Raw genomic sequence first — 22,081 nt, 5'->3', positions numbered from 1 at the left:
GTTGAGGCTGCAGTGAGCTGATATCACACCAAGGCACTGCAGCCTGGGGAACGAAGTGAGACCCTGTCTCAAAAAAAAAAAAAAAAAAAGGACAGAAAGAAAGAAAAGAAAAGAAAAAGGAAGTGTATATTATCAGAGCAATTTGAATCAATGCTCCTCAGTTGTAAAAATAAACAAACAAATGTGGGTTTATTAGGCCTTTAAGATCTGAATGAAATTCATTGAATATTCTTAAGTATTCTGGGTAGAGGATTTTTTTTCTTTTTTCTTTTTGTTTGTGTGCTTGTTTTCCCACTGCTTGTAGCAGCAATAGAAAGGATGCTTAATTCAGTCAACAAACACATTAATTATTGATTCATGATCTGTGTGTGCAGAGTGCCCTTCTGGGTGATGGGATCCCCTGCTGGACAGAACAGGCAAAGACTGTGCAACCCCATAGTCTGGGGACATAAGAGTGGGGGCGGGTCAGTAAACAAAATAATTGTAACCATCCTTAAAAAAAAAAAAAAAAAAAAAGCTACCACAATGGGATGGTTGGAGAAGGTCTCTCATGTAACAGACAAGATGGGCAGAGTAATGGAAGTGGAGAGGAAGCAGCTGCCCGGGGCAAGAGTGAGCCAGGCAGGGGGAGCGGCCAGTTCAAAGGCCCTGAGGTGGGACAGTGCTGGAGGAGAGGGAACAAAAGGGATGAGGGGAACCTTTTTCTCCCCTTGTTTCTTCTCTCTTTCATCTCCCTCTCTTCATCTCTCTCTCTCTGTGTCCCCTGTCCCTTCCATCTCTCTCCCCTGGATGCTCACCCTCTTTTTGTCTCTCTCTCACTGTCTCCCCATCTTTCACTCTGCTATGACTGGCCATAACCTGAAAGGCAGTATAGAATAGTGGTGAAGAGCTCAGACCTTGGTGCCATATAACCGGGCTCTGCCACTTCCTGTGTGTCCTTAGGCAAGTTATTTAACCTCTCTGTGCTGATAATAATAGTAACCTGCATCAGGGCTGTCGTGGGGATTGAGATGCAATCATGTAAAGCACTTAGAACAATGCCTGGCACACGTGAGCATCAGTGAGCGGTGACGATTATTATTATTATCACTTAATGTCTCTTTTTCTTTCATCTCTCTTAACTGTCGCCCTCTCCCTGTCCTCTCATCTTTCTCTCCCTTCATTTCTTTCCTCGACGGCCATATTACCCTTTGCTCCCTCCATTTCTTCCCGTCTCTCTCCTCCATTTCTCCCCCTACCCTTATGTCTCTCCTCCTCTCTCCCTATATCTTGACCTCTGCCTCTTTCTCACCCCTGCCCTTGCCCCCTAAATCCCTGTCCTCCCCCACTGCCCCCTTGTCACATTCCAGACTCTCCGACGACTCCCAGTCCTCGCTCCTCTCCAAGCCTGTCAGCAGCCTGTTTCAGAACTGGCCCAAACCACCTCTGCCACCGCTCCCCACCGGAACAGGGGTCTCCCCTACAGCCGCTGCGGCCCCAGGGGCCACCTCACCCTCGGCCTCCTCCTCCTCCACGTCCACCCGCCACCTCCAGGGCGTGGAGTTCGAGATGCGGCCCCCTCTGCTCCGCCGGGCCCCCAGCCCCTCGCTGCTGCCCGCCTCGGAGCACAAGGTCAGCCCTGCGCCCAGGCCCTCCTCCCTGCCCATCCTGCCTTCTGGACCCCTCTACCCAGGCCTCTTTGACATCCGTGGCTCCCCAACTGGAGGGGCAGGAGGCTCAGCTGACCCCTTCGCCCCAGTCTTTGTGCCGCCACACCCGGGGATATCCGGAGGGCTCGGGGGAGCCTTGTCAGGGGCCTCGCGCTCCCTCTCACCGACCCGCCTGCTCTCGCTGCCCCCGGACAAGCCGTTTGGCGCTAAACCTCTGGGGTTCTGGACCAAGTTCGACGTGGCTGATTGGCTAGAGTGGCTGGGTTTGGGGGAGCACCGAGCCCAGTTCCTGGACCATGAGATCGATGGCTCCCACCTGCCCGCCTTGACCAAGGAGGACTATGTAGATCTAGGTGTGACCAGGGTGGGCCACCGCATGAACATCGACCGGGCTCTCAAATTCTTCCTGGAGAGGTGATGGCTGGCCTGGACGGACCAGCCCCGTCCACAGAACTCTTGAGCCTGCTGGCCTCTTGACCTCTGACCCCTGACTGTCATTCTCTCCCCCGGGCCAGGGACTCTGTTCAAACTGCGCCCTGCCCTCGTCTCCCAAGGCCAGAGGTCACTAGGTGGCCCAATCCAGGCCGGACATTTGCACCTCACTGAAGGGGGGCAGCTGACACAAGACTGTGTGTGTGTGAAGCGGGGAGCGGAGGGGGGATAGGAGAAATTACCGAGGGGGATTGAGAAGAAGGGAAGGGCCTATTCTGGGGGGAGGGGACAGACAGAGCCATAGAGGGTCAGCCCTGAGCCTGATTGGATGGGGACTGTCCCCCAGGCCGCAGGGGAAGGGGGTGCCCTCAGATTCCACCACCTGCCGCCCCTCTAACCACCCTTCCCACTCTCTCCAGACCCCTCAGCTCTTCCCCCTTCCCCTCTCCCCAGCACACACAGCTGCCCCCCTCAGCTTCTTGCACGCTCTGTTGCACGCCTGCTCACCTCTCTCCCCTCCCCTCCCTGGGCTGCAATTTTGCACAAATTTGCCCTCTCGCTGTCTTGCACATTCTGCCTTTGCTTCCGGCTGGCGAGGCCCGTTCAAACACACTCTGTTCTCCTCGCACACGCTGCATTTCCTTTCTCATGCTCCATGCCTCCTGCTCTGATTCTCGCTGCTTACACACTTTTCCCCTACCAGGGCCCTCCTTTACACACTCCATTTCACATCTCCTCCTCCCCGCTCGCTCTGGACCCTTGTTGCAGACACACTTGGGACACATTTTCCCTCCCCCACTCACGGACTCCATGCACATCATTCATTCTCTGGAGTGCCCTGCTCTTTGCTCAGCCCTTGCACACTTGCTATCTTATGCACCCTTCCTGACACACTCTTACCTCCATTTTCTTACGTTGAAGCACTTTCCCTTCTTATTCTTAAAAACCCCAGATTCTTCCACTCCCCACCTCTCCCCTCTCACCGTGACACTCCTAGCCCTCCACCCCTCCCCCCTCTTCCCTCTTGCCCCTTTTGCACCGTCACTTTTGGTCACACCTTTTGCACACTTGCCTCCCAGGAACTGTGTTTCTCTCACAAATGCTCATTCTCTTCTTCTTTGCCAGGCTCCCACTCCCTTGCCCCTTTCTGTTTGAAATCTTTGCCCCTCTGCATTTTTGATTCTTTTGTGAACCCTCTCGCACACTTGCTTTTGCACATGCGCCCCCGCCCCCCGCCCCCGCATTTTCAGTGCTCTCTGGAAGCTTTGTTTCTCCCCCTTTAATAATGTTCTTGCACTCCATGACATGGCTGCACACCGCATCTTGTCTTTTCTACCTGAATGAGAGCTCTACCACTTCTTTCCTTTTGCAAACTCATCTCATTCCATGCGCTCTTGGGCTGTAACATTTCTCTTCCTGACACCTTTATTTGTTTTTTCCTGTTGACAAGCAGCTCTTGCGGCCATTCTCATTCGGATTCTCTTACCTCCTTAAGCTCTTTCTCTTCCTGGTGAGAGAAGACCCTATGCACACTGGCTTCCCGCTCACCATGCTTCCACACTCAAGCCTGACCCTGCCTCCAGCCCTCAGCCTCCCTCTTCTCTTGCCTGTCCTTCCTGGGCCATCTGTCCATCCCTTTTGCACGAAGATGCCCCTCTCCTAACCTGCCCACTCCAAGAAGCTTCCTCTCCTTCCAGCATGGCTGTTCCTTCCCGCACGCTTCCTCTCTCCCCTTTTCCCCGCGGCTTGGCAATTGTAAGCCACCCCTCCCCCTGAGAAGCCCCCTCCCCTGCTGTGGGTAAAGCGGGGAAGGCATTGCCCTCAGGTCCCCCTCCATGTTCAGCTGCCAAAGAAGGGAGCTCCCCCTCCTTCCCCAAGCCCATTCCCCCTCTGCTGCCCCCTACCCCCGAGAGGGGGGGGCGCTCCGTCCATGAGGGGAGGGGGCTTGCAGCCCCCTCCCCTCACCATGTCAGGGATCTGCGGGGAACCTCGTGGGAGGGTCGTGGGAGGGGGGAGGGGTGTTGAGGAGAGGGGCAGAGGACGCGCTGGACCCCTACCCGCCCCCTCCCCCTTGTCGGATGCCCCCAGTCCGCAGGGGGCCTGCGCGGCGCCCGTCTATCAAGGGCTTGTTCATTCTGGATGGGTGCCGCGGGCTTGGGGAGGGCGTAGGGGGTGGGGAGGGGGGAAGAGAGGTCGGGGTGGGAAGTGGGGAGGGACCGAATGCGGGGACAGCGCGGGATGGAGAGGAGAGAAAAAGCAAAAAGAGGAACAATAACAAAAGAAGAAAATATAAAAAACAGAAAAAAAAACCACAAAACCCCTAGAACACACAAAAAAAATCCAGAAAAAAAACCTGAAATAAAAGCCCGAGAATTGTCTTCCAAGGGGGGTGGGAGGGGAAGAGGAGGGGGGCGGATGAGGACGTCTGATTCTGAGGCAGGGCTCGGCACGCGTTGAAAGCCCCGGTGCCCAGGTCTTCCCTTCCGCGGGCCTCAGTTCATCTTTCAAGGGATTGGGACCCAGGAGTCCACGTACAGGGACTGGAGGAAGATTAGGGAGGCGGGATTATAACAAGGGGGTTCATTCCTACCCCCCATCACCTCCCTTCCCCTGACTCCCGACCAAGATTTTGCAGAGAGAAATGGCTTTTGTACCAGGTCATTCTTTATAATTAAACTCACAGTATCCACCCCCTCGAGCCGGCCCCGCCTCCTTCCTGGGAAGGCAACGCCCCCTATCCTCCTGGGCTCCGGGTGGGTGGCCCCAGCCCGCGGGGCGGTGCGCAAGCGCAGCCGGGGCCGGCCCGGGCGTCAGGCCTCCTCGTTCGGCTCCGCCCCCAGGGCCTCGAGCATGCGCCGCCGGACCAGGGAGCGGCGCAGGTGCAGGCGGTAGTCACCCAGCAGGAGATCGTCGTGGCGCACGAGCTGGTGCGCGAGCCCGCGGGGACTGAGGCCGGAACGCAGCAAGCGCGAGCGCGTCTGGAAGTCCGTGACCACGATGAGCCACCTGCAAGGGGGGTGGGAACGGAAAAGGAACTCGTAGGTGGTTTCAGCCCCGGCTTTGATCGTCGAAGAGTACCTGCCTGGTCCCTGGAGTCGTTCACAGCCCCTGGTCCAGCAGACAGTCGCTCCGTCCCTAAACTCCCCTCCAGCCCTGCCCTCTCGCCTGGGTCGATCTAGGCTCCTTACGCTCTCTTAGCCTGGTTCTGCGTCCTAATCACTGTCTGCCGAGACTCCATCTCAAACCGCTCCAAGGCCCGACCCTCAACTGGCGACTGCAGGCTCCGCTGTACCCTAGGCACTCCAGGCCTGTCCCCACCCTATCACCCCTGGCCCCACCTCTACCATGTGCTCAGTCCCTTCCACCCCCTCACAGCTGCCTTTCCAGGCTCAGACCCCTATCCCGGTCACTACTGGGTCACTCAAACTCGGGCCTCTACTCACTCCAGATCCCTCCTTCTCTCTGATCTCACCGGACCCTGCCTCCAGCCGCGCTCACTCTTGGCCCCGCCCCTCAGTGGCTCTGCACCAATCTCGCTCTTATCTAGTCGCTCCTGGCCCCGCCCTACCACTCTTTCACTCCACCGTCGACCCTCCTCCCAACGGCTTTACACCAACTACGCTCTTATCTAGTGGCTCTGGGGCCTGCCCTTCAGCGCCCTTACACCAACCACGCTCTTATCTAGTCGCTCCGGGCCCCGCCCCCCCACGCTTTCGCTCTTGGCCACGCCCCTCAGCGCCCTAAAACCAACCACGCTCTTACCCAGTCGCTCCTGGCCGCGTCCCCGCCGCTTACTCACCGGTTCCGGCGGCCAGCAGTCCCACAGATGACATTCATGTTCTCAAAGCGGATGCTGCTCACGCGCCCGCTCTCCATGGCCCCCGGTAACTGGGCCTCCAGCGCTTGCAGTACCTCCAGGTGGGTAAAATCCTCCTCGGGCTGCGGGTGTCGGAGAGAGAACCTCAGCCCGTGACCTCCTGGTTCATTTTGGGTTCAGAAGTCACCACCCTAAACCCCACCTGCAGAACCTGCCACAGAGTTCCAGGTGGCATTTGAGGGGCAAGGATCGCTCTTGATCCCAGGGTACTGTCGCTATTGTCTGTTTTTTTTTTTTTTTTTGACGCGGAGTCTTGCTCTGTGCCCCAGGCTGGAGTGCAGTGGCGCGATCTCGGCTCACTGCAAGCTCCCCTCCCCCGGGTTCACGCCATTCTCCTGCCTCAGCCTCCCGAGTAGCTGGGACTACAGGCGCCCGCCACCTCGCCCGGCTAATTTTCTTGTATTTTTAGTAGAGACGGGGTTTCACCGTGTTAGCCAGGATGGTCTCGATCTCCTGACCTCATGATCCGCCCGTCTCGGCCTCCCAAAGTGCTGGGATTACAGGCTTGAGCCACCGCGCCCGGCCTCTGTCGCTATTGTCAAAGGAGACGACAGATTATCTCTCAGATGGGAAAGCATCTACTGTCACTCCAGGTCATTCTCCAAAAAAATCAATTCTCACCAAGCCGATTGGCCCAAAAGTCAATGAACAGTTGGCTGAATGATTCACCAACTTAGCCAACTTTACGAATCTACCAAAAACTTTCCCAGCAATTTGCAATGGATCAGACTGAAAACTCTTGAAGATTTCTGCCAGGATTTAAATTGCACACCTTTCCTTTTATATTCGTATTAGCATTTTAAGAATGTTCAGTAGTCAAAAGATAACAGTCATAGGGGGTTTTGATGTCTTGTCAATCTATTTAACATTCAGAAACATGTACTGATCACTAAACACATTTACAACATGTGATTAGCATGTCAAGGGTGATAACAGTTGTCATAGCACATAAAATTGCTGAGGAACTAAAATGAAATGAAAATTTTCATGATTTCACTGAAAAATAATGTCACTTCCAGAAAGGCATTCCTTGACTGGGGTGAGAGGGGAGGCTGGAGGGTCCCTTGCTCAAAGCCACAAAGAAGTGGAGTGATAGGGTAGAGACTGATCCCTAAAAGGAGGACGGCAATCCCTGTATGCAGGGTGGAGAGTCACACGGATTAGCTGAGAGGGTACCTTGGAGGCCTGTGCCTGGCACACAGTAAGCACCCATTGACATTAGTTCTTCTCATTCAATTATTGAGTGCCTGGGACCCTAATATATACCTCTTCTGATTGAAGGCAGGGATGACCAGTTCACTGAATCTGTCAAAAACGTGAGCCCCTTCTTTCTTTCCTTCCTTCCTCTCCCTTCCTCCCTCCCTCCCTCTCTCTGTTTCTTTCTTTCTTCCTTTTTTTGACAGAGTCTCACTCTGTCGCCCAGGCTGGAGTGCAGTGGCACGATCTCAGCTCACTGCAACCTCCACCTCCCGGGTTCAAGCGATTCTCCTGCCTCAGCCTCCCCAGTAGCTGGGATTACAGGTGCCTGCCACCACACCTGCCTCATATTTGTATTTTTAATAGAGACAGGGTTTCACCATGTTGGCCAGGCTAGTCTCAAACTCCTGACGTCAGGTGATCCACCCACTTCGGCCTCCCAAAATGTTGGAATTACAGGCGTGAGCCAGCGCGCCCGACACACATTGGCTTTTTCTTGAGTTTTTGTTATATTTGTAAACTTTACAGAATTTCATAGTACGTGGATTAGTAGGACTCCTTTTGTCCTCCCTCCCTGCCCCCCTCAGCCTCCCCTTTCTTTGCGCCTTGGTCTTCCCTCTGACGTGAGCCGTAGATTTCATGACTGACTCTTTGACAAATTCACAATCAATTTTCAGCAAACTGTCCTGGTGCCAAGCCCACAGCTCTTAAGCCACAGAGCCTGAATTTAAACTCTGGCTACACTGCTTCTCAGCCTGTGCCCTTCCCACCACCCCACCAAAACTGCCGAAAATAAGGGCCCAGATCCACTCACCAAGGTCTCCATGCAGAGGCAGAGGGGCTGGGCAGCTGGTGGTGTGGGGAACTTCCGGATGCATGGGAGTTCTCGGTCCAGTGCCTCGTACTCTGCAATGACCTGCCGCAGGTACTGCTTCCTAGGGAGAGAGCGAGCAGGCAGGGACCTCTGAGGTCAGGATTCGCTGCCATCACATTTGGAGAAGCGGAGGACAGAGGTCATGGGGGCCAGGGACAACTCACGAGGATTTGATAGGCCTGCTCAGGCTCCGAGCCTGCATCTCCTCTGGGGTCTCCAGGTCCATAAGGAGGGCTCCTGAGGACAGAGAACCCAGTGTCAGCTGCCCTGAGCCCTCCTCAGCCATGATTCTGCTTAAATGGCCATCACCAATTGCCTGCCCATGCCACACCCAGAATAGCATGTATGCCAGATACTGAGCTACTGTCTCTTAGCTCCAAACTCTCTTAGCTCCACACTGGCTCTGTGATGCCTGGGTTGAGACTCTACTAACCACATTTCTCCTTCAACAGCTGGGTTCCTATTAGGCTCTGCCTAAAGGGGGCGCCAGAGGGAGGCTGCAAGGCAGGAGAAAGCAGGAGGAACTTGCTCCTTTTTGCTTCCCCTTCTGGTCACCCCAGACTTCCTTCTTCACTGTGGCAGCATCACTTCAGTAACAACACTTGAAACCAGTTTTCAGGGATTTTTTTGTTTTTTGTTTTTGCTTTTGTTTTTGAAACAGAGTCTTGTTCTATTGCCCAGGCTGGAGTGCAGTGGTGTGATCTCGGCTCGCTGTAAGCTCCGCCTCCTGGGTTCATGCCATTCTTCTGCCTCAGCCTCCTGGGTAGCTGGGACTACAGGTGCCCACCACCACACCTGGCTAACTTTTGTATTTTTAGTAGAGATGGGGTTTCACTGTGTTAGCCAGGATGGTCTCGATCTCATGACCTTGTGATCCACCTGCCTCGGCCTCCCAAAGTGCTGGGATTCCAGGCGTGAGCCACCGTGTCCGGCCCAGTTTTCAGTTTTTCCAACCCTCTCAATCAGTCTCCTGATTGGAACTTGACTGATAACAGTTCTCAAATATTGACCCTTTTTGACCACCCCACCATCAGTTAACTGGTCTCTCTCTTATGGCCAAGTGCTGGTTGTTCCATGCACTCCATTTTCCCCTTCCCCTACAGTCCTACAGTTTTACCCAGCACATGGCTTCCCAGCTGGAGACAATAGTTCCCAGACTCCCTTGCTGCTAACTGTGGCCATGTGACCAAGCTCTCACCAATGAAGTGTTAGCTGGAGTGAGAGATGTAACTTTGGAGTCATTTGCTTTAAAGATTACTGCTTTTCTTGGACTCTTTGCCCTTTCTCTTGGACTGGAATGTGGATTAGCAATAACCCTTCTTCCACCATGTTTGGATATGGCAAGCAACAATATGGGAGGAACTCTTATCTCTAAATCTTCTCACTAAGCCAAGATGTCCCACCAATCCTGCCTTCCATTACACAAGAGAGAAGTACACTTCTGGTTCTTGACCAGCTGAGGCAGGTAACATAGCAACACCCTAGCTCTACAAAAAAATATTTTTAAAATTATCTGGGCATGATGTTGTGTGCCTGTAGTCCCAGCTACTGAGGAGGCTAGAGTGGGAGGATCGCTTGAAGCCAGGAGTTAGAGGTTGCAGTGAGCCATGATTGTACCACTGCACTTCAGCCTGGGTGACAGATAAAGAGAGAAAGAGAGACAGAAAGAGAGAAGGAAGGGAGGGAGGGAGGGAGGGAGCCGGGTGTGATGGCTCATGCCTGTAATCCCAGCACTTTGGGAGGCCGAGGCGGGCAGATCATGAGGTCAGGAGTTCGAGACCAACTTGGCCAATATGGTGAAACCCCATCTATACTAAAAATACCAAAATTAGCCAGGTGTGTTGGTGTGTGCCTGTAGTCCTAGCTACTCGGGAGGCTGAGGCAGAAGAATCGCTTGAACCCAGGAGGCAGAGGTTGCAGTGAGCCGAGATTGTACCACTGCACTCCAGCCTGGGCGACAGAGCGAGACTCCATCTCAAAAACAGAGAGAGAGAGAGAGAAAAGAGAGAGAGGGAGTGAGGGAAGAAGGAGAAAGAGAGGAAGCGAGGAAGGGAGAAAAGAAAAGGAATACACTTCTGTCTTCTTTATGATGTTGTGTTTTGGGGTGTCTTTGTTATAGCTGCTGAAAGAGAGGAAAGCAGACCCTGCCAGCCAGGCTCTGGTGCTCTCCTGCCAAACATAAAACATTTCCCAACATCAAGCAAGGCCACTCTGTGACTGTGATGGACTGAGACAAAGCAAGACCACTCCTGAATCATGTCTCAACACAACAAAGCATGAACATTGTCCAAACCACAAAAATAACCAAAATCCTCCCCCCCCCCGCCAGCTCAGAGCTGACAGCTGCTTTTTCATTAACCCCAGCATTAGCTCCATGTACCCCTCCTGGTTCCCGGTGAGATGAAGATTCCCAGTCACAAGCTTGCCTGTGCTTTCCATCAGCCTCCCATCCTTGAGCAAAGCACCACTCCCATGAACCCTCCCCAGTCACCTGACACAGCCCGGCTCTTGCAATAAGTCCTTGCTAACACCCTTCTACTGAGACAACCCGTGTGTGTGTGTGTGTGTGTGTGTGCTGTCTCTCTCATTACAATAAGTCAGCACATTCAACTGGGTTTAACTATAGTCAGTGGTGTGTTGGTACATGTTTCACAACAGGCTGTCTCGCACACTGTCACACACACATACGGTAGACACGTACTCCAGGGCCCACCCCCAGACCTACTGGATTCAAATCTACATTTTCACAGGATCCCCTTCCAGAAACACCTACCCTCATTATTTTCTTCCAGCCAAACCGGCCTCCCTCCATCCCTCAAACGCAGCCATCTCCTCCTCAAGTCTGTCCACGTAACAATGTAACTATGTGCTTACTGTCCCTTTTATATGCCAAACACTTTTAAAAATATTTTCCACTGTGGCTGGGCGTGGTGGCTCACGCCTGTAATCCCAGCACTTTGGGAGGCCAAAGTGGGCAGATTATCTGAACTCAGGAGTTCGAGACAAGCCTGGCCAACATGGTGAGATCCCATCTCTACTAAAAATACAAAAAATTAGGCGGGCATGGTAGCGCTCACCTGTAGTCCCAGCTACTCCAGAGGCTGAGGCAGGAGAATTGCTTGAACCCAGGAGGCAGAGGTTGCAGTGAGCCGGGATCATGCCACTGCACTGCATCCTGGGTGACAATGCAAGACTCTGTGCCAAAATAAAATAAAATAGAATGGAATAGAATAAAATAATTTCCATTGCATCCTCACAACAACCTTCTGAGGTAGTGTTGTTCAACACATGATGAAACAGAAGCACAGAGAGGTTAAGTGACTTGCCTAAGGTCACACAGCACAAAACGACAGAATAAGGATAAAAATGTAAGCATCTGGATCCAGATCTCAATCTCCCCAGGTGGCTTCCTCTCACCTCACTCACATCTAGTCTCCAAACTCCTCTCCCTCTCCAGTTACCCCAGCAAGGTAGAATTTTGAAATGTATATCTGGCCCTATGGCCCCCTTCCTCAAAACCCTCCCAGGACCTTTCATTGTCTTTGGGATGAATAAAGTCCAAAGTCCTTCCAGTGACCATAAGACCACACATGATCAGACCCTGCTAATGTCTTAAGCCTGATCAAGCACAATTGTCCTTTTCACCTGCTGCAGTCCAGAAATGCTGTTTTTCTACGACTTGGACTCTCTCTGACCCCTCCTGCTGCAGGATCTTGGCTAGTGCTGTAACTGCATGGACCTCTCTTCCCCCTCATTTGACTCATCAAGTCTCCCCTGAGGGTCCGCTGATGCCATTCCTCATAGCACAGTATGTTTTCACTCACAGTGGTTGCAATTTTACCTTTATTTCTATGATTCCCTAATTACACTCTGTCTTACCTATGTCTTCTGAGCAACGTGAGGGCAGGGACTTGTCTTTGTGCCCCCAGCATCTAGCAAAGTGCCAGACTTATATTTGTCCTTAGTATTTATTGAATAAAGCCTGAAATGTGTACACTTTGTTTGGGCCCTAATTTAAACAAGCCAACTATAAAAAGTACAATTTTGAGATAATGAGGGAAATTTAAATATGTACTAGGTATGAGATGATATTCAAAAATAATTATAGGCCGGGCATGGTGGTTCACACCTATAATCCCGGCACTTTGGGAGGCTGAGGCAGGAGGATCGCTTGAGCCCAGGATTTCGAGGCTGCAGTGAGCTATGATGGTGTCAATTCATGCCAGCCTGGGTTACCAAGTGAGTCCCTGTCTCAAAAAAATAAATTAATTTTTTAAAAGTCCTGTGAAAGTGTTAAATGAGTCAAAAAGTAACTCCAGCAACATCAAAGATACATGTGAAAAAATCTGAATACAATAGTTTCTCATGAAATATGACATTAGAAATAAGAACTATTTCTAGTTATAACAGTGATTTTAATATATTCATTTAAATGTATATGTGTAATTAAATTAACAAAAGCACAAACTTAAAAATAAGTACTTATTGAATAATTGAGTAAATGCAACAATTTCAAGCTTTTTTTTTCCCCTTTGGTGACAGAGTCTCGCTCTGTTGCCCAGGCTGTGGGGCCATGGTGCAATCATAGCTCACTGCAGCCAGGGTACGCCTGGGCTTAAGGGATCTTCCTGTCTCAGCCTCCCAAGTAGCTGGTTAAATTTTTTAAACAGGCATCTCAGAGGGCCCCTGCATGCCTTGGAGGATGCTGGGGACCAAGAGATGAATGAGACACACCTCTGCCCTTTCAGAACTCTCAGGTAAAGGGCAATGTGTGTCTCAATGAAAGTGTTACGAGGTGGAGGGAAAGCCCAGTCTGGGGGCAGTCAGGGAAGGCTCCCTAGAGGAGGTGTTGTCCACAGTGAGACCTAAAGAATAAGAAGGCATTTACCAAATAAAGAGATGACAGAGAGAAGTGTGTTTCACATGAAGGGCCTAGCATGGGTCAAGGTTTTTGAGCAAAAGAGAAGAGAGTCACCTGCAAGAACTTCCCAGAATTCCCTTGAGCCCCAAGACTAAAGAGTGCTTATTGCCATTGGAGGCTATGAATGATCTGTGAGATGGCGCGGTTCACGTCTCCTCTCCCAGCATGAGAACAAGCCAGGCCATTTCATCCATTCGGCACTATAGGCAAAATGCTTGGGGCCCAGGGGCTTTCTAATGGCCTGTGCTGAAGTTCGCAACCTGATCAACTAAAAAAATGTCATTGGTTCCACAATGCTGCAAACAAAACAGCAAAATCGAAATGAACAAATGTTGATTAACAGAACTAGCCAACTGGTCGACTCAACTCCACTTGACTTTTCTGGAGCTACATATAAATTACTTGTCACGTGGGTGCCTCAGTCTAGTCTAGAGATGGTGCAGCGTGGGGTCTAAAAAAGAAACATGCCTTCAAACGCACTAAAAGAGACCTAAAGGCAGAGAAACGACATCTGTATTGCCATCAGGGCATTTGTTCTGCCTCGAAGGCTGAGGTGGAAGGATCGCTTGAGCCCAGGAGCTCAAGGCTGCAGTGAGTTTTGTTTTTGGGTGTGTTTGTTTGTTTGTTTGTTTGTTTTGAGACAGAGGATCCCTCCATCACCCAGGCTGGAGTGCAGTGGCACAATCTTGGCTCGCTGCAGCCTCTGCCTCCTGGGTTCAAGCGATTCTCCTGCCTCAGCCTCCCTAGTAGCTGGGATTACAGGCACCCACCCCCACACCTAGCTAATTTTTGTATTTTTAGAGATGGGGTTTCACCACGTTGGCCAGGCTGGCCTCAAACTCCTGACCTCAGGTGATCCACTCATCTTGGCCTCCAAAGTGCTGGGATTATAGAGCCACCACACCCAGTCCTGAGTTTGGTTTCCTATTACCTGCAGTTACACGCATCCTCACTGAGATACTGCTCCATAAATGTTGAATGAGTGTAAATGCACGAGCTGTGCTACAGCACAGAATGCTAGCAGGAAGTGCTGGCTTAGGACCCTGAAGTTGTCAGCAGGGGTCAGACCACACAAGGCCTCAAAAGCCAGGCTGGAGCTTTGGGACTCTGTCCTAGAGGTGACAGGAAGCTAGGAAGTGTTATGAGCAAGGGACGGCCAGGGTCACTGCTGGAATTCAGAGAGACCTCTCTGGAGCCATGGAAGGATAGGCAGGAGGAGAGAAACTGGAGACCAGGGAGGAAGTGAGGAGAGGGTTCACATGGAAGAGGATGAGACCTGGGACAGGGCTGCAGGGACAGAGAGAAAGGAATGGGGAAGGGAGAGTCAGAGGGCAGGAAGATGGGGCCTGATGGGCTGTGGGAGGGAATTATGGGAGGTGGAAGGATGGCACCAGTGACTGGATTGGCAGTGGGGCCATTTGAAAATGGAAACCAGGAAGGAGGAGAGCAGCTCTGGGGGAAGATGCTGAGCTCAGGGTGGGAGACATGACAGTGAGGGTACCTAGGAGAAGAATGGCCTCAGAGGTGTTGCTTAGGTCCCAGCAGAGGCTCATGGGAAATGTAGTTCTGAGTCCAGGGCATTGGCCAAGGAACTGCAGAGGCTCGTGGGAAATATCGTTTGAGGTCCAAGGGGGCCGCTCTCCAGGAATCTGGTGAATGTTAGGGGTGGCTTTTACTTTGGAGTGCCAGTGACTCACTTAAGGCCACACTGTGAGCCAGGGCTACTACACACTGCCTGGATGCAGGAAGTCCACCCCTTCCCCAAAGACACAGCTCAGTACCTGCCTCCCTGTGCATGGTGAGGCTGCCCATGGTGGAGGAGCACATGGGCTCCACCTCTGGCTGCATCCTGGGAAGGTGGGTGAGGGATGTCTCAGGAAGGTGGCAAGAGAGGCTCTGACTGGGCCACCCGCCCCAGCTCCTTCTCCCCACCGCTGCCTCCTCTACCTCCTCTTTGAAGCCCCGGGGCAGAATTACAGAGGAACTGGAAGGCTGAGACCATGCAGAGATCTGGGTTCCCCTGACCTCAGGGACTCCCTGTGTGCCCCAATCCCTTCTTTCCCATTTCCCTGTTTTCCCTCCTATCTCTCTCTGTCTCCTAGAGTCCCTTTCCCCACCCCTCTCTCTCCACCTCCCTTCCTCATTCTCTCCCCATCTCTCTGCCCCCCTGCCTCCTCCCCTCTGTCCCCACGTCTCCACCACTCTTTTGCTTGATTTCTCTGCCCTCCTCCTTCCTCCTCTCCTGGGCTCCATCTCTTCAGTCTCCTCCATCAGTTTCCCTGGTACCTCCCCAGACCCCGTCCCTCCTTGTCTTCATGGTTTTCTCCTCTCCCTAACCCCGTCACCCTCTCTCTGTCTTCCCACCTCTCCCCAGTCCCCTTGCCCCATATCTCTCCTCTCCTAGCTGCCTCCACTGCCCCCTTGAGCCCCCCTCCCCTCTGTCATCCCCTTTCTGTTCCCACTTGCCCTCTGCTCATCCCTGCCCAAGCCAGGAACTGGTTAGAAACAGACGAGATTCCAACAGAAACTGGGTTCTCTAGGGGGGAGGGGATGGTGGGCAGGGGGCCTGGTTGCCATGGTGCCTCCAGAGGGGGAGGGGCAGGGGCCTGGACTCCTGGGTCTGAGGGAGGAGGGCCTGGGACCTGGACACCTACATCTGAGGGAGGAGGACCTGGGGCCTGGACACCTGGGGCTGGGGGAGGAGGGTCTGGGGCCTGGACACCTGGGGCTGGGGGAGGAGGGTCTGGGGCCTGGACACCTGGGGCTGGGGGAGGAGGGTCTGGGGCCTGGACACCTGGGGCTGGGGGAGGAGGGTCTGGGATCTGGACTCCTGGGTCTGAAGGAGGAGGGCCTGGGGCCTGGACACCTGGGGCTGGGGGAGGAGGGTCTGGGGCCTGGACACCTGGGGCTGGGGGAGGAGGGTCTGGGGCTGGACACCTGGGGCTGGGGGAGGAGGGCCTGGGATCTGGACACCTGGGTCTGAGGGAGGAGAGGATGGGGGCCTGGACTTCTGGGTCTGGGGGCTCCTGGGACCTCTCATGCTAGAAAGAAGGGGTCTAGCCATGTAGGTGCCCGTTCAGCATCCCTTTCTCTGGGTCTGCAGAGCTCTCAGTAGGAATTGTGGGAAAGGAAGCTGGACCTTCCCTTATTGATTTTGTCTGTCCTTGCAGTCTCTGTCTCTGTTACTTGTATCTCTGTTTCTCTCCCTCTCCACATCCAGATGGTCTCTGGACTATTTGCTGTTCCTGCTTACTAAGTATTCGTTCTAGGTAGTGGCACCTTGATTTCCTCAGTGGTGAGCTTAAGAACCAATCTAGGCCGGGCGCGGTGGCTCAAGCCTGTAATCCCGGCACTTTAGGAGGCCGTGACGGGCGGATCACAAGGTCAGAAGATCGAGACCATCCTGGCTAACACGGTGAAACCTCGTCTCTACTAAAAAATACAAAAACACTAGCCAGGCGAGGTGGCGGGCGCCTGTAGTCCCAGCTACTCAGGAGGCTGAGGCAGGAGAATGGCGTAAACCTGGGAGGTGGAGCTTGCAGTGAGCCGAGATCGCACCACTGCACTCCAGCCTGGGCGACAGAGCAAGACTCCGTCTCAAAAAAAAAAAAGAACCAATCTAGGCTACAAAGTCAACCTTTGGACTTTTGCTGGACCTGTTAGAAAACAGGCTTTTTCCACTGTGGTTTTGGGGCTGGTCAGAACCGGGGTTGGAGCTCCCAGCGCCACCACATCACCATGCAGGGAGATAACTTGCCTGAGAGCAAAGACAACACGAGGGAAGCTTAGCCCGAAGATACAGACGGTTGGATTCCTGGAGATGATTGGAGCACCTGGATCCAGCAATGCCTGAAGCCCTCATCCACCCAATAAAGGTTCCTTTTATGCTTAGGTAAATTTGATTTGAGATTCCGTTATTGGCGATTAAAACAGTCCAGATTGAAATAGTCTTACTCAGTTCTGGGGCCCCTGAACTGCTAGAAGACCCCCTCCTGGCATCTTCACATCTCTTTCTGTGCCATCACGCTGTCTTCCATTTCCAGCCGGTGATTTTATCTCAGCGGCATGGAGGACATTTTTGATTGTCTTGGCCACAGGCACATCTGACCCTCACAGCCTATCTGTCTCCAAGTTCTATTCCTTTTGCCTCTCACCTCTCTCTGCTCCTTCCTCTCCTCTCTGCTCCTTCCTCTCCTCTCTGCTCCTTCCTCTCCTCTCTCCTCCCATAGCTCTAGCAGCCATTCAGACCTCATCCTCTCCTGCTGGGACCCTTGCCCCAGCCTCCTTTTTTGTTTGCTTGTTTTTGAGACAGGGTCTCCCTGTGTCCCCCAGTCTGGAGTGCAGCGGTATGATAACAGCCTTGACCTCCCAGGCTCAAGCAATCCTTCGGCCTGTCTCCTGAGTAACGGGGACCACAGGCCCGCACCACTACGCCCAGCTATTTATTTTTAAGATGGAGTCTCACCATGTTGCCCAAGCTGGTCTCAAACTCTGGGGCTCAAGCGATACTCCCACCTCAGCCTCCCAAAATGCTGGGATTACAGGTGTGAGCCACCATGCCTGGCCCAGCCTCCTTGCCGCCCCATCCTCCATTCTCTCGTCCTCATTCCTCTTCCCACAGGTAAGGCTCTAGAGGAGTCCTTCTGTGCCCAGCACTGACCTGCCCCTGTCCTGCTCACAGCCCTCCCAGGGCTCCCCAGTGCCTTGGACAAACTTTCAGCCCCTCATCTGGACTGAAAGAGCTGCATGATCTAGCCTCACCTCCCTCTCCCAACCTCACCCCTCCAAACATTCTCCAGCTACCCTGTATTAATTATTTTATATAAATAATCCCTCCCGCACATCCCACCTTATTCTGTCTCCACTCTTTCCATACACTGTGTCTTCTGCCTGGAATGCTCTTCCAACCTTTCCCCATGTCCCCAAATGCCCTCATCTTTTAATAAGAAGCTCAAGTGCCCCCTCCTCCAGGAAGCCCTCTCTGACTCATCCTCCTACCAGTTGTGTTTTCTGTCTCCTCCCTCTGCCTGTTTTTTATCTGCTCCTTCTCCAGACCTCTGAACACTGCCCCCTGCCCCATCCATCTTGCTCAGAAATTTGTTTCCTGACTCATCTCTGGCTTTCCAGCATCACCCCACACAGGGCCAGGATTCTGGGAAGTTCAGGACACATGAGTTGAATGAATACATGATTATTTCCCTCTATTTCTGGGACCCACACTCAGTAGCCCCCTAACCCCATCTGCCCTGTCCCTCCTGGTCTTCATGAGCCAACATAAGGTGAAGAAGAGAACATGGGCTGTGGCATCAAACAGACCAGCATCAAATGCTGCTCCCAGGCTGTGCAATGTCAGGCAAATGTCTTCCCCTCTCTGAGCCTCATCTTCCTTATATCTTGCCTTCCTCCATCATTCCACCAATGCTACCTTCAAGGGCTGTTGGTGCTTAAATGAAGCAAGGTACAGCAGCATCCCCAAATCTGAGCCAGGCACCAAGGAGGCACCCAAAAGGAGGTCATTTCCTATCAAGTCCTCTGAGTCTGCATCCAGCTTTGGCTGGATGTCTTTGTCTCTCCTCCTCTGCATCTCTCTCTGCTCCTCTGTGTGTCTCTCTTCTTCCCTCTGGGGTTTGGGACTCTACATCTCCATCTCTCTGTGCCTCCGTTGCTCTCTGTGTCTTTATCTTTCTTCCCTTCTCTCTGCCTGTCTCTGGAACCCTACCTCATCTCTGTGTGTGTGTGAATTTGAATTTTGAGGGGGTTTGGGTTTTGTCGGGGCAGGGGTTTGAGACAAGGACCCAGGCTGGAGTGCAATGGTGCAATCGTAGCTCACTGCAGCCTCAACCTCCTAGGCTCAAGCGATCTTCCGCCTTAGCCTTCCAAGTAGGCGGGACTGCAGGCGCACACACCACACCTGGCTAATTTTTGTATTTTTTTGGTAAAGCTGAAATTTCACCATGTTGTCCAGGTTGGTCTTGAACTCTTGAGCTCAAGCTATCTGCCCACCTCAGCCTCCCAAAGTGCTGAGACTACAGTGTGTGTCTGAATTTGAATTCCTGTATGACATGTTTCTGTATTCCTGTATCTCTGTCTCTCACTGCATCTCTATAGATTTCTGTATGTCTCTGTATCTCCATCTTTCTCTCCCTGTCTTCCTCTCTGTACATCTGCCTCTGTCTCCATCACTCTATTTCCCCATCTCTGTTTCTCTGTCTGCATCTCTCTTTCCTTCCCTTTCTTTCTATATCTCTGTCTCTGCCTCCATCACTTTGCCTATTTCCCTATCTCTCTGCTTCTCTGTGTCTCCACCTTTCTATCCCCTTGCCTGTCTTTCTGCCTTACCCCACTGACTTCCCTCTGCCATGCACTCCATCTCTCTGGACCATCCCTGTCCCACTTCCTGGCCTGGTGCCCAGTCTAAGACACACATCCCTGAATCAGCGTTTTCCTCCAATTCCAGAAATACTGTCAGTGCCGCAGTGGCGGCAGGGATGGCAATAGCCCTGGCCAAAGGGTTTGTCTCCCACCTCCCCATTCTCTGTGTTTGCCCTCTCCAGGGGGAGCACCAGAAGAACAAGTGAGTCTGTGTTTACACCCATGTGTGCATGCCTCTGAGTGTATCTGCATCTATCTCCAGGCACATTTGGGTGTGAATCTGTAGATATTTGTGAAAACTCATCCAATCAGTCATCCATCCATCCATCCCTTCGTCTATTTCTCCATCATCCACCCATCCATCCTCTAACTCTTCATCTATCTATCCAATCATCCGTTCAGTCATCCCTCCATCTGCCTAACCATCCACTCATCCCTCCCTTCATCTATTTCTCCAAAATCCATCCATCCTTTATCTAATTCTCCATCTGCCCATCCAATCATCCATCCATCCACCCAACTCTCCATTCATCCATCCCTTTATCTATTCTTGCGGCATCCATCCATCATCCTATCATCCACTCATCCATTCGTTCCTTCATCTATTTCTCCAACATCCATCCATCCATCCATCCAGCAATCCACCCATCTTCTATCCATTCAGCCACTTACTCATTCACCCCTTCATCCATTTCTGCAGCTTCCATCCATCCCATCCAACCTTCCACTCATCCACTCATCCATCCCTTCATCTATTTCTCCAACATCCATCCATCTATCCACCAGTCTATCTATCCTCTATCCATCCAGCCATTCACTCATCTATCCCTTCATCTATTTCTGCAGCATCCATCTATCCACTCCCACTCTAACTCTTCATCTATCCATCCAATCATCCATGTATCCACCCAACCATCCACTCTTTCATCTATCCATTCCTTCATCTATTCCTCCAACATCTATCTTATCCATCCAGCCATTCACTCATCCACCTATCCGTCCATCCCTTCATCTATCCTTCCAGCATCTATCCAGTCATGCACTCATCTATCAATACATCATAGATTCATACATTCCTCCACTTATCCATTCACACGTTCATTCATTCATTCAACCAACCAATATGTATTGAGTGCCTACCATGTGCCAGGTACTGTGCCAGGCAGCTGGAAGACAGCTATGAACAAAACAAAGTGCTACTCCTACAGAGCTTGTGTGCTTGGCAGTCCTCAAGGTGCCAAACTCCCTCCTGCCCCCAGGTCTTACATGGGCTGTTCCTTCTCCCTGGAGCATTTCCCCTTCCCTCCCTCATCTTCACCACCTGGCTTATGCCCACTCATCCTTCTGAGCTCAGCTGAAAAGTCACTTGCTCAGGAGCTTCCCTGACCTCTCTCAAACACACAACTCAATGGATGTTCCTTCCTAGCATTGATCCTAGTATGAGGATCCTAGTATGTGTAGTTATTTTGATTATTTTCTGTCTCTTCCACTAGACCATGAGCTCTTCCAAACCTGGAATTTTAGTCTATTTTGTTCCCAGCTGAATCCCTGGTGCCTAAAAAAAAAAAAAAAAAAAAAAAAAAAAGCCTGGCACACATTAGGTGCTCAGAAAGTATTTCTCAAACGACTGCATGAATTGAGTTGAATGAATATGGAAGATTCTATCTCTGTCTCCTGGCTCCGTGTCCGGTGCTCTTTATACTGTTCTATACTCCTAGCAGCAGTAGCAAGCAAGTCCTCAAATGGGTCCTAGATGCAAACAGCATAGTGGCTAAAGGCAAGGGCTCTGGATTCAGATCCACTCGGTTTTTTGTTTTTTCTTTTTGTTTTTTGAGACAAGGTCTCACTCTAACTGGAGTGCAGTGGCACAATCATGGCTCACTGCACTCCAGCCTGGATGTAAATGCACATCCATCTGGGGGGATGCAAGAAAGCACAAGGATGGGACTCTGGGCAGCCTCCATTCCCCCACAGCCTCGACTTCTGGGCTCAAGCAATCCTCCCACCTCAGCCTCCCCCCAAGCAGGTGGGACTACAGGTGTGTGCCACCACGCCCGGCTAAATTTTGTAATTTTCATAGAGATGAGGCCTCACTATATTGTCCAGGCAAGTCTCGACTCCTAAGCTCACAGGATCCTCCTGCCTTCAGCCTCCCAAAGTGCTGGGATTACAGGTGTGAGCTACTGCACTTGGTCCAGACCCATACAGTTTTTAATTTCCACTCACACTTTCCAGATGTGTGATCTTGGGCAGGGCACTTCCCTTGCTGAGCCTAAATTTCCTCACTTGTCAAGTCCAGCTAAAGTTTAAATGAGCAAATGCATTTCATTTTTAGTTATGACAACACTAAACACTAGCCATTTTTCCTAAGCACCTTCCGTGAATTTAATTTAATCCTCAAAATAACTCAATGAGATAGAATATGATTCTTTCTTTCTTTCTCTCTTTCTTTTTTTTTTTTTTAGACAGAGTTTTGCTCTTGTTGCCCAGGCTGGAGTGCAGTGGCGTGATCTTGGCTCACTGCAACCTCCACCTCCCGGGTTCAAGTGATTCTCCTGCCTCAGCATCCCAAGTAGCTGAGGTTACGGGCATGTGCCACCATGCCCGGCTAATTTTTGTATTTTTAATAGAGACGGGGTTTCTCCATGTTGGTCAGGCTGGTTTCAAACTCCCGACCTCAGGTGATCTGCCAGCCTCGGCCTCCCAAAGTGCTGGGAATACAGGCATAAGCCACTGCACCCAGCCAGAATATGATTTTT

The 22,081-nt window shown here is 52.0% G+C and overlaps 3 protein-coding genes across 3 annotated transcripts in view; 2 read left to right on the top strand and 1 right to left on the bottom strand.

The window, feature by feature from the left end:
- The window catches only part of SHANK1 (SH3 and multiple ankyrin repeat domains 1), a 59,452-nt gene extending 54,675 nt beyond the window's left edge, over nt 1–4,777 (top strand). The window contains exon 24 of the mRNA XM_015124667.3: nt 1,350–4,777. Within this exon, the coding sequence (XP_014980153.1) occupies nt 1,350–2,067 (718 nt within the window). The 3' untranslated portion in view covers nt 2,068–4,777. The remainder of the gene's footprint in view (nt 1–1,349) is intronic.
- On the bottom strand, nt 4,728–14,798 carry C19H19orf81 (chromosome 19 C19orf81 homolog). The gene is made up of 5 exons (XM_015124670.3): nt 14,732–14,798; nt 8,194–8,266; nt 7,970–8,090; nt 5,881–6,020; nt 4,728–5,087 (listed from the first exon to the last, which is right to left on the bottom strand). The coding sequence occupies exons 1-5, from the start codon at nt 14,796–14,798 to the stop codon at nt 4,892–4,894; spliced, it is 597 nt and encodes a 198-aa protein (XP_014980156.1). The 3' UTR covers nt 4,728–4,891.
- The window catches only part of SYT3 (synaptotagmin 3), a 36,982-nt gene continuing 20,804 nt past the window's right edge, over nt 5,904–22,081 (top strand). The window contains exon 1 of the mRNA XM_077980915.1: nt 5,904–5,999. The gene's annotated coding sequence lies outside the window, so the exon portion shown is untranslated. The remainder of the gene's footprint in view (nt 6,000–22,081) is intronic.

This window comes from Macaca mulatta, chromosome 19 (assembly GCF_049350105.2).
Source record: "Macaca mulatta isolate MMU2019108-1 chromosome 19, T2T-MMU8v2.0, whole genome shotgun sequence".
NCBI classification, from domain to species: domain Eukaryota; kingdom Metazoa; phylum Chordata; class Mammalia; order Primates; family Cercopithecidae; genus Macaca; species Macaca mulatta.
The sequence above is the reverse complement of the archived record's forward strand: the minus strand, read 5'-3'. Positions and strand labels throughout refer to the sequence as shown.